Source organism: Megalobrama amblycephala, linkage group LG5, assembly GCF_018812025.1.
Source record: "Megalobrama amblycephala isolate DHTTF-2021 linkage group LG5, ASM1881202v1, whole genome shotgun sequence".
NCBI classification, from domain to species: Eukaryota; Metazoa; Chordata; class Actinopteri; order Cypriniformes; family Xenocyprididae; genus Megalobrama; species Megalobrama amblycephala.
The window spans coordinates 7,274,145-7,286,973 of NC_063048.1; the positions used below are offsets into that span (position 1 = coordinate 7,274,145).

The 12,829-nt window shown below is 38.9% G+C and overlaps 1 protein-coding gene across 5 annotated transcripts in view; it reads right to left on the bottom strand.

Moving 5' to 3' along the window:
- The window catches only part of ralgapa2 (Ral GTPase activating protein catalytic subunit alpha 2), a 323,632-nt gene that overhangs the window by 50,337 nt on the left and 260,466 nt on the right, over window positions 1-12,829 (bottom strand). For all 5 annotated transcript variants that reach the window (XM_048190535.1, XM_048190536.1, XM_048190537.1 and 2 more), the window contains 2 exons: window positions 2,040-2,198; window positions 1,213-1,340 (listed from right to left, as the gene is read on the bottom strand). In XM_048190535.1, coding sequence (XP_048046492.1) covers window positions 1,213-1,340; window positions 2,040-2,198 — 287 coding nt within the window. The remainder of the gene's footprint in view (window positions 1-1,212; window positions 1,341-2,039; window positions 2,199-12,829) is intronic.

Sequence of the window (12,829 nt, forward strand, 5' to 3'; positions counted from 1 at the left end):
GTATGTAAAATTGCTTGGCACACTTTCCATGAGTCTTGATTTATTATTTACAACTACACAACTTGACGGATTACATTACCACACTTTCGAACTGGTAATGGCTGCTTACGCTGCTCAATCGGTGGAGTAGAGAAAAAGTTCTACATGCAGATAAAAAGTTATGAGACAAACAAATATACATTTAACAATAATATAAGCACAACAGTTGATTCCTGGCCAATGAATTATTGATAATTAATGCAAACTTGATGTGTAAGTGTTCCACATTTCAGCCTCAAGTTGGTCATTGATTTTTAATAATTACATAGAAGGTCTGTTTCAATCTGCTCCCTAGTTCTGTAGTAAATATGCACTACCCAGGCATTTCTAGGGCCATCTCATTGTCAGAATCATTCAAGTGCAATGAAACATTTGCTCGCTAAAAATTCCCAGAGTACACCATTAACACCAGCAAGCACTGGTTACACACAATATTTACTTACCGGAAAATGGCGAAAGGTCTCCTTTGTGTATCGGTCATCTTGGGTTTCTTATTTTCTAGGATTTCAAATGGATCCCGGACGAGCCCCCAATTTTAATGAGAGTGATTGGAGGTCCAAAGTCCAAAAAAGTACATCCATTGATCATAAAACGTACTCTACGCGGCTCCGGGGGGTTAATAAAGGCTGTCATGTCGTGTACTATATTGCGGAAGTTAGTGCTTTTGGACATACGTCGAATGCATGTGGTCGTGCCGGAAGCTCGTTATTTTACTTTAAAAAGTTTTGAATAAGGATATTTGTCTTACACAAACATGTCCATTCGCTTCAGACAGCCTTTATTAACCCCCCAGAGCCATGTGGAGTACGTTTTATGAATGATGAATGCACTTTTTTGGACTTCAAAAACTCATCCTTCAATCACTCCCATTATACAGCTTAAACGAGCCAGGATATGTTTAATATAACTCTGATTGTGTTTGTCTGAAAGAAGAAAGTCATATACTCCTAGGATGGCTTGAGGGTGAGTAAATCATGGGGTCATTTTCATTTCATGTGTAACCTCATAATGGCGTTGCAGTGTCCCGATATTTAGTGGAAGTCATGTTCACAATATATTGATTATAGAACTATAGGGAATGAGACGCACTCAGAGTGTGTTTTCCCTACAGGTACAAAGTTAGCACCAAAATGACAGTTCACTGCATCACAAACCACAAAGGTGAAAGGATACAAACTCTGGTAGAGCGGCAGTCGAGATTTCACGGCCCTGCTTGCATTGATGCACGTGGCCCGCACCAGACTCGGCAACAGCGTTCCAGTCACTATCGCCCCGTCGAACAGAGGCCCAAAGAAAGGAACCTGGTCAAGAGAGAGCAAAAAATGAAGAAACGCTATGTTTTAAACATTAAATCAATTTACATGAAGTCTGAGCCCGATGTTGCATGCAATGGGTATGCCACAAACAGACAGGAAAAAAAATCAATGCACTGGACAGCTGAATCTAGTCGATGGATAATGCAATACTTCCATTTGCCAAGGCTTGCATTTATCGAGTGGAAGACATGAGAGTTATTTGTGTGGAACAGCAGATAACAGTGACACAGCTAAGGGAATTTCACTAATTGCAGCTGGTGACATGGTGCAGGAACCATACATCTGACAGCATCCAGGCCACTCAACACACAGCAGTCAAGACTCACAGAGGTGACGTGTTTACGAGAAATTACAAAAGATGTACGCTTGGTTTCTCTGGGGATCTAGTGGCAGACGCGGGAGGAGGAAGATGAAAGGCAGCTTGACCGCGATGAGAGTGGCATGCCGACAGTGCAGTAATGGACTCTGAGCATTAGTGCTTTCAGAGAACAGACAGGAAGAGATACCATCCAGCCACAATCCACATATCCTGACAATCAACGAAACATCGCACATCCTGACGAAGATCTTAAGATGCCTCTGGAGAGGCATTTCACGTAATATATGAAAATCTGGTAAGTTATGGTGGACAGTTGTGGTTTATAATGTAACGTAATGTCATTATCTTCACAATGGGGGACGTACCTGGGTTTTTTTCATGATCTGAACAAAGAACATGTGGTTTTTCATCGGGTAGATGATGATGAGGACATCTCCGAAGTCGGTGGGAATGATTCCTCGTCTGTAATCCCGCGTGTGCTCCGACCACACAATGTGCACTTCATCGTTTCCCAAGTGACGAAGCTATGACCAACCAGAGGCAAAATGCATCAATAAATCTGACACAAAAATTGTAAACATTAGTCATATAACTCACAAGGGCTTCATGTCGGAGAAAAACAAACACAGATAATCATTTGCACAGCGCAAACATCTTGAATTAATAAAGAATAACAAATTCTTAGAAAAACATAAAAAAGTACGACTCAACCTCACAAACATGTATGTTTTCTTAGTGATCAACAATAATTCCAGAAAGAAAAAGACTACATTTATTTTAGTACATAACATCTCCTGAAATTATATTGGGAATTTTCAATCTGAAGTCAAATGAGCTGGAGAAATTGGGCTCATTATGTTTCAATCATTTAAACAAATTGACTTTAGCCAGAAAATTGGACAGATTTTCATTTTACATAAAAATATACATACAGTTGAAGGAAATGCATTTTTCAGAAGCTCATTTTTGGCAAGGAACATGAAATACATGGGTGCTGAGAGTCTGATTAATATGTAGTTCTAATGTTGAAGCAGCAGTAACCTATTGCAATAAATGTTCAATGCTGTATGTATGAGGAAATATGTACATCAGAGCAATGGGTTCGGAGATGTGGTACTATCAACTGTCAAACCTGTAAAGTCGTTTAAGTTCAGGATGGAGAAGTTAAAAATAAGTCGTAGTTTTTGTTATTTTTGGACCAAAATGTATTTTTGATGCTTCAAAAACTTCTAACTAACCCACTGATGTCACATGGACTACTTTGATGATGTTTTTTATTACCTTTCTGGACATGGACAGTCTACCGTACATACATTTTCAATGGAGGGACAGAAAGCTCTCGGACTAAATCTAAAATATCTTAAACTGTGTTCCGAAGATGAACGGAGGTCTTACGGGTTAGGAATGACATGAGCATGAACATGAGTCATTAATGACATAATTTTCATTTTTGGGTGAACTAACCCTTTAAAGCAACCTTCACATAAACCTATTACAATAAAATGGGTATCAGGTATATATAGAAATTGAATAAAGTTATTAAACACTTTACAGTCTTCACTGCATAAATTATAAATGAAATATATTAAAAGGCACAATTTTCTCTGTTACATTTGTTCTTTAATTAAAATTAATGACAGACTCACAGCAACTGGTTTATTAGGCTGCTGTGACTTTAAGAGCTGCCGCTACCGAACATGACACGGATCTGATACACATCTCATTTTCTCACAACTCCAAGTTCATTTAAGATGTTATTTAACTCATTTAAGACTGCTTTTATGAGGATACTTGACAAAATGGCCATTTTAGTATAATTCTGTGTGTTATTGTTTGTTCAAGCGCTAAAGAGAACTCGATATTGGCGCGCATCTTTCTGTGCGAGCCGTGTGTGTGTCACACAGACACGACATTCACAGACAGCACGTTCTTGTTTGTCTTGTGGCGCTTGAATGGTTTAAAAGCATTTGCATGAATAAGAGCATGATCATATAATGCAACGCTAGCTAAATTATGACAGGAAAAAATGGATGCTGCGTTAATTGCGTTAAATATTTTTTATGTGTTAAATTGAAAATATATATAAAAAAAGTTAAAACTGCGTTAACGCCCTAATTTTGACAACATTAAACAATATATATATATATATATATATATATATATATATATATACACACAAATATAAATGACAAAAAGTATTGCACGCATGATGTGATAAAAATGATTTTTCATACATGGCATCATTCACAGTCTCCAGCATTCACCGTCACTAAACATAACAGAAGCAGCGCAGACAGACCATAAAGACTTCATTCCAAATAATTAACAACAATTAAGTGGACTATTACCAAAATGGTGAGAAATTAAAGTGACCTCTGTAATCAAAAAAGAGGAGTCTTGGAAGCATTTCGCTGCAACAGTGCGGCCTTAAGCGAGCTCCTGTCAATGGGTCGTTAAACATCTGCCGATGCACCCATGCCTAATGAGCCATTACCAAAACATGTCCTCTTCACCAAAAATGCAATTACCACATTTCCCCATAAGCCCTTAATTATGCTAATGGGCTAAAATTAAACAAATCCACAACAAGCTGATTGGGTCGGTGCATACCGATCCATTTGGAGAGTCAGCAGAAGAATTGGCGGCATGTAAACAGGTTGGGGGAATAGAGGAAATGCACAACACATTGTACACATACACCAGATGCCATTCTCAATGAAAGGGATCAGATGTTAAAGACTGCAGACTTCTAAGAAAATCAAACTTTAGAATAGGGTGAAGTAGAGTGCTGGTGAATGAGCTGTGGGTGGTTGTCATGCTGTTGCTACGCATTGTTAAGATGTTCTATGCGGTTGCTAGGGTATCTGGATGGTTGGTGGTTTGTTCCTGGCCCGAGCCAAAAGAGTCCCTAAGACCCTTTGATATGCTGGTCTGGCTTGGGTTTTTTTCCCCCCATTTTATCACTCACCAGATGAAAATTACAGTGATAGTACAGCTTTTCTTAAACCGCATGACTTGCAGTATCATTCCTGTCTGTGTTGGACATGATTATTTGCACTTTTTAAAGTTTAATCAGGGTATCTGAAGAGTTTTTTAAATTCAAAGATGTTTTACGGCAAAAAAATCAAAACAAAACAAAGGCACAACCGAACCTAAAGGCACGTATTGCCTATTTTGAGTCAAAAAGTCAAAGCAGCACACACAAAAGATCTGCTGCGAGGAGATGCTGTTCTGACGCTTGTACCAAACTGTGATGGGAAACATCACAACTATGAAAAACCGATATGCGTGAGGATTCTGTCCTTTTTAGGTTCTCATCTACCTGTTTTTGGTTCGTTTACATGTCTTTGATCCGTGTTGCATTCATATATTATTCAAACCACACCAGAGTTCGTTTGGAAGCGGACCGAGACCCATTTTTTCAGCAGTCTCGGTTTGGTGCGCACCAGGGCTGGGATGGCAGCGTTCACACATGTTCAAATGAACCGCACTAACGGAGCAATTGCACCATGGTTCGTTTTAATTGAACCAAACATGCCAAGTGTGAAAACACCCTAAGAATCTTTTACTTGATTGAACAGGCTGGGGCACACATTCAAAAGAGGGTAAATGTAAGTTAAAAATAAGACATGTTTTATTCAAAATATACTGAAATTGGTTTGAGTATCAATATATAAATACATACGAATTTTAAGTTGACTGATATTGGATTTTGCTGATACAATAACAATGTTTAAAAAAAGGAATAAAAAAATATTGTGATGATACAAGTCTATATAAATCTACAAACCCGATTCCAAAAAAGTTGGGACACTGTACACATTGTGAATAAAAACAGAATGCAATGATGTGGAAGTTTCAAATTTCAATATTTTATTCAGAACATAGATGACATATCAAAAGTTTAAACTGAGAAATGTATCATTTTAAGGGAAAAATAAGCTGATTTTAAATTTCATGGCATCAACACATCTCAAAAAAGTTGGGACAAGGCCATGTTTACCACTGTGTGGCATCCCCTCTTCTTTTTATAACAGTCTGCAAACGTCTGGGGACTGAGGAGACAAGTTGCTCAAGTTTAGGAATAGGAATGTTGTCCCATTCTTGTCTAATACAGGCTTCTAGTTGCTCAACTGTCTTAGGTCTTCTTTGTCGCATCTTCCTCTTTATGATGCGCCAAATGTTTCTATGGGTGAAAGATCTGGACTGCAGGCTGGCCATTTCAGCACCCGGATCCTTCTTCTACGCAGCCATGATGTTGTAATTGATGCAGTATGTGGTCTGGCATTGTCATGTTGGAAAATGCAAGGTCTTCCCTGAAAGAGACGACATCTGGATGGGAGCATATGTTGTTCTAGAACTTGGATATACCTTTCAGCATTGATGGTGCCTTTCCAGATGTGTAAGCTGCCCATGCCACATGCACTCATGCAACCCCATACCATCAGAGATGCAGGCTTCTGAACTGAGCACTGATAACAACTTGGGTTGTCCTTGTCCTCTTTAGTCCGGATGACATGGCGTCCCAGTTTTCCAAAAAGAACTTCAAATTTGGATTCATCTGACCACAGAACAGTTTTCCACTTTGCCACAGTCCATTTTAAATGAGCCTTGGCCCAGAGAAAACGCCTGCGCTTCTGGATCATGTTTAGATATGGCTTCTTTTTTGACCTATAGAGTTTTAGCCGGCAACGGCAAATGGCACGGTGGATTGTGTTCACTGACAATGTTTTCTGGAAGTATTCCTGAGCCCATGTTGTGATTTCCATTACAGTAGCATTCCTGTATGTGATGCAGTGCCGTCTAAGGGCCCGAAGATCACGGGCATCCAGTATGGTTTTCTGGCCTTGACCCTTACGCACAGAGATTGTTCCAGATTCTCTGAATCTTTGGATGATATTATGCACTGTAGATGATGATAACTTCAAACTCTTTGCAATTTTTCTCTGAGAAACTCCTTTCTGATATTGCTCCACTATTTTTCGCCGCAGCATTGGGGGAATTGGTGATCCTCTGCCCATCTTGACTTCTGAGAGACACTGCCACTCTGAGAGGCTCTTTTTATACCCAATCATGTTGCCAATTGACCTAATAATTTGCAAATTGGTCCTTCAGCTGTTCCTTATATGTACATTTAACTTTTCTGGCTTCTTATTGCTACCTGTCCCAAATTTTTTGGAATGTGTAGCTCTCATGAAATCCAAAATGAGCCAATATTTGGCATGACATTTCAAAATGTCTTACTTTCAACATTTTATATGTTATCTATATTCTACTGTGAATACAATATAAGTTTATGAGATTTGTAAATTATTGCATTCCATTTTATTCACAATTTGTACAGTGTCCCAACTTTTTTGGAATCGGGTTTGTATATACTGAATGTGTTAAATAATGTTCTCAGTTTAGGCCAAGAGAGAAGCAACAAGAGTTTGTTAAAATGCCAGATGCAGTTTACTGTATAACCAAAATAGCAAAAAAAAAAAAAAAAAAAAGAGACTTTTAATTATAAACAAGACTGAAATAACATGGTACTCTTATTTTGAAATGTCAATGCTTTACTACTTTCAGCTGCTCATTCAAAATGATGAGTGAGATAAAATACACAGTCCATATTACAACCATATTAGCATAATAGAAAAAAAGTAGACATTGTCATAACTTGTAAAAAAATTAATTAGATCATAAGCGATCACTTGGCATTAATGCACGGTATTCATTGATTGTGAACTACTCTGAAACTGTGAGCCTGTAGAAGTGCAATGGGTGCAATTGGGTGCAGCAGGCGCAATATTACGCAGTGGCTGTGACCCCCTGCTTGCACAGGGAGCGTGCCTTGCAACCATGGAGACATTTGTGAGAGACGCTGAGTAATATCATTGGGCCTGCTGCACCCATGGTACGGCAAAATTCCTTGATTATTACGCCAGAATGAGAGTATAGTTCCTAGCCATATCAGCCTAGAAAGTCGCAACTTTTCATTTTCCGTCGGTCTTAGTACATGATGTAACTACAGAAGAGTCAAGTTTTAAATAGGAAAAATATCTAAACTCTTTGGTCATTTTTGAGCGAGATGCTATTGGTCTCATCAGATTCAATGAACTATGCTAAGCTATGCTAAAAGTGGTACCGCCAGACCCGGAGATCGGCTGAACGGAATCGAAAACTGTAAAACTCAACTGTTTAACTCTAGTGCAGTTGGAAAATGAGCCTATTTTCAAAAAAGTAGAGTGTTCCTTTAAGGGTATACTTTAATTGTTTAATGCGAAAGGATTGTTCAAACTTCAATACCTTAAGTATGAGCTAAAGAAACAGTGGCATTTGCATTAGCAAACATGAAAATATGAGGATATTAGTGGCCATATGTTGGATAGAGGATAAGATTTACACTGGGAAAAAAACAAAAAAAACAAACTAGTGTAGAAACAATTCACTCAGAAATTGCTAGTAAATTTCACAAAAATTACGAAGCATCAGCAACACATTGAATTAAACGTGAAATCTGAAAGTTGAAAGACTGAAATAGTATTTTCTTGTAAAACGTACTCCAATAATCTTTATTTAATTTTTGTTCAGTGTACATAGATTGTAAACACACAGACGCTGAGCAGAGCAAGAGATGCCCTGAAGCTTAAATGCTGCCTTGTAAAGAAGCAGCGTCCCTCCCTCTGAAACAAAAGAGTGTGTGTGTGTGTGTGTGTGTGTGTGTGTTTGTGAGGTGCCTCCTGACACCGGGCCTCGCATGGAAACACCCTCCCAGTAACTGCATTACTAGCCTGGCCAGCTGCTCTGCTTCGTTCTGCCCCCCAGCACTCAATTGGATTCAGGAATTCTTCTCTTTTCCCCCCTCTGTTTTCCTCGCTGTCGTCTCTTCACCCCTCCTTTCTCTCACTACCTCTGAAAGTTGCATTTGCAAATTAGAGGAGTTACTTCCTGTCTGCCTGTGGCTGATAAAACAGCCCTTTCACCCCTCCCCACACACGTGCCGCCCAACAGTCGCCCTCTCTCGCTGCCAGAGAGGGAGCGCGGCAATTACGGGGCCTGATGTCCAAAATGAATCGAGCATGGCTCGCGGCACACACGCTCCCTCCCTTCGCCTAACGGAGGAAGCGGAGTGTGGCTGAGATGGGCTAATATGAGCTCTGACGGTGAGAGGCTTCAATGTCCGGGAGCCTGATGAATTTTTCTCTCTGCAGGCCTGCGCATGATCGGATTGAGCGCTCAAACTAAGCAGGTTCCCACCGGCTCATTTTGCCAGAGTTAACCTGCTAACGCATGTCGATCGCTATCCCGCCGACACAGGCGGAATTCGATAGCAGGGCCCTGCTGGTATCCGGCAGGCCTTTGGCCCTTGCGGCGTGAGTTAATGTGCTGATCGGGGCCCCGGTCACAGCGCGCACAGGAGTCCAGAGACCCAGAGCTGTTACTAAACCTGCACATGCTCGGCTCCCTCGCTGACGACACGGTCTCGCAGCTCGCAGCGGTCTGGCAGATCCGTGCAACCAGCAGCACGGTCCAAAAGTCACGCTTTACATGAGTGTCACTCACCTGCTGTCAAGTCTGCACAACGAAGTGCAATCATTAAATCACCATTTTCAATGGAATGAAATGGTTTCAATAAGTGTTTTTTAGGGATAAGCAAACATATATATAGAGCTGTAAAAATTAATGCGTTAACACATGCGATTAATTTTTTTTTTGTTTAATTAATGCAATTAACGCAGCATCCATTTTCTCTGTCATTCTTTGGCTGCGATCACGCTATCATTCATTCAAGTGCTATAAAACCAAGCTTGATAAGACAAACACACACACAAAAAAACCTTCAAATCTGTACTAGCGTGCTGTCTGAGAAGCGGCTCTATGTGAACAAACACCCAAAATGCGTGCACAGAATACCACTTCCGACAGCTTGAACGGGCAAAAAAACACAAAATTATGTCAAAATTCCCATCTTGTCGAGTATCCTCGTAAGCACAGTCTTAAATTAGTTCAAATGTGTTAAATGAATGTAAAGAGCAGTGAAAAAATGGGATGTGTGTCAGATCTGCGTCATGTGCGGCAGGTCTTAAAGTGACAACTGCCTAATAAATCTGCTGCCGCCTGTCATCAATGTTAATCAAAGAACAAAAGGGACAAAGAGAAAATCACTCACTGCTCTTGACTGAATAACTTTTGTAGCTTTAATAAGGATTAATTCATGTAATAATTTATGCAGTGAAGACTGTGTTTGATTATTCAATTTCTGTATATTTACCTGTTAGACCCATCTGAAAATGTGACATTTATTACAATGGGTTTATGTGAAGATTGTTTTAAGTTCACTTAAATTAAAAGCGGTTATATTTTTTAAAGCCTATTAAATGTTAAAATCAGGGCTCTGAAACGGTTTAAGGAACAAAAGCAAAAAACGGAAACGAATGTAATTTTGACAGGAACAAAAAACGAAAACAAAATCAAGTTTAATCATTCTAAACAGAAATGCTAGGGCCCTATTTTAACAATCTAAGCGCATGGTCTAAAGCGCACGGCGCAAGTGCACTTGGGACATGTCCGAAATCAATTTTGCTAGTTCAAAGACGGGAAAAATGGTTGGCGCGCTCATCGCATGATCCAAAAGGGTTGTCTCTATTCTCTTAATGAGTAATGGGTGTGTTTTGGGCGTAACATGCAATAAACCAAGAGTCTCGTCTCCCATTCCCTTTAAAAGCCAGTTGCGCTTGCGTCACGGCGGATTCCCTATTTACAAGGAGGAATTTTCAAGCGGAAAAACTGAACGCTTCTCTAGTGAGGAAACGGATCTGCTCATGCGTGAGGTTAAAGCACATGAGCAGACCATCTACCGGACAAGCCAGATTCCACCAAAGCATTTTTATCTTTATGCCCACAATAATAATTTTTTAAATTGTAATCCTTTTAGTTTTAATATTTGGCATGTTTGGCTGTTTCTGCTCCGCATCCCTGTGTGTGTAATGATGTGTTGTGTGTATGTGCGTAGTGCACCCACCTATAGGCGCATATTACTAACGCACTTTAAATAACAAAACAAATACTGCGGCATTGACTTTAGACCAGGTTTCAGTTGGGCAATGGTGCAGTCTATTTCAGTTACCTCAAAATAGTAACGCGCCAACAATGCGCCTGAACACACCTCGTTTTCAAACCAGCACGCCCATGGGCGCACAAATGTGTACAAATGCATTTGCTATTTAAACAACGTTGCGCAGGATGTGAAAATGATAACTGTGTCTGGCTGAAGCTAGCAAAAAACACTTGCGTCGCGTCTGGTGTATGATAGGACCCTTATTTGAAATGACTATTTTATCGCTCAGCTGTCAAGTCATCATAGGTAATTCGCTGGCATTAGCTTTTGGATCTCAGGAGTTTTTCCCGAGGATATGTTACCAACCATTAAAGTATTGTGAAAATTAATGTCAGGTAATATCCAGCATGGTGTGTGTTTTGAAACCAGCGAAAATTGCAGGTTAGTGTAGAACATCAACTATGCAAGAAAAAACTAAGAAAAGTTGTCAAAGTTAGTATTGTGGCTTTATGTATGGTCAAACACTCGTGTGTGTCATTATATTATTAACATTTTCCCTAAATTAAGCTCATATGGAGTTACGAGGTTTTTCACCAGCAAATGTTGGAGATTTGTGTTTTTTCAGTCATTAACGGCCGTGAGTTCAGTATAACGTTTTCATCAACTTATAGATTACAAAGTTTATTGCAGCATTGTGGGCGCTCAGTTTTTCCTGTCGTTTAATACATTTGGCCAAAATCTTGTGTATAAAAAATAAGTGCTATGCACAGGCTGTATTGGCTGTGATTAGAGGACAAATAGCAGACGGACACTCGACTCCTCAAATACATAAAACATTATGTTTTTTTGAATAATGAAAATGCTGTACTTATTCAAAGAACCAGTTCTTTATTTACCGTTGCACTGCAAACAAGCAGAGACGGTCTCCAAAATATGTGCCGCACTTCATTCACTATTGAGGTGGGTGGAGCTACCGTATGAGGTTTTGTCGACAGTTTGAGGATCCACTGGAGTTACAGTGAGGTTAAGTCACAAGCTCTAGTTAGTAATAGTTATAAAGCTATTTAGTATAAAGTTCTATTCAAGCTCTGGTATAAAGTATAGGCAAAAAATAAATAAAAAGTAATAAAATTACATTATTAACTGGTATTTTTTCTAATCAAACAGTTTTTAGAACTGTAATGTTACAGAACGAACGCATGAACAGAAAAGTTAAAATAACGATTCTGTTCAGAGTTAAAATATTTTTTTTTCTGTTTTTAAGTTAAAATTGATAGCTTTCAATTATACAGTAATGTAGAACAGCTGTAATTAATGGCTAAAATCCAATAGAGGTATCAGTGATTCTGGCCTTTAGTGCTTAGTAAAAAGATGCAATTAAACAAATACTTAAAATATACTGTCTTTATGTTGTTTCTACATTATTTTTGAGATTCAATGTAAAAAAAAAAGTATTACAATATAAAAATATATTTAAAGCTTTAATGTTAGGCGTGGTTAATCATGATTAATTACAGAAAAATGTGTGATTTATTATCATTATTTTTTGTCTTTATTCGAACAAGACAGCAGTGAGATTTGACATGGAAATGAAGAGGAAGAGTGAAAAAGGGCCGCAATTAGAAGTGACTAATCAACTGCGCTATGTGTCAGAGGTTATGGGCCCTGACCCACACATTTACAATAATAAATACATGTATACATTTTTGACATATATGCATTTGTTGATTGACTTTTCTTTACAAATGTGTGAGCAGGCATATTCCTTCTTTGATTTGTGTTGCTTTTAATTTTAAAACAATGTCCACATAGAGATATCATTTCACTTATTTTACTCGTCAAGCGTTTTCAAATAAATATGACAAATGCTTTCATTCTAAAGCTTCATCATACATTTCTTTGTCCAGTTTGCAGACTTCCATGGCTTACTTGAGACAATTTTGGCAACTTGATTTGATTACTAGATTACAAATGCACTCAGTTTTCACTCGATTTGATTGCTTCTCTCTTGCTGCTTGACAATGGCGGAACAAACACCAATAGGAAAGCTTGATAATGATAGCAACAGTGACTAAGAGGGCATGGTTTAACGGAAGGTCATTTCAAAACCAA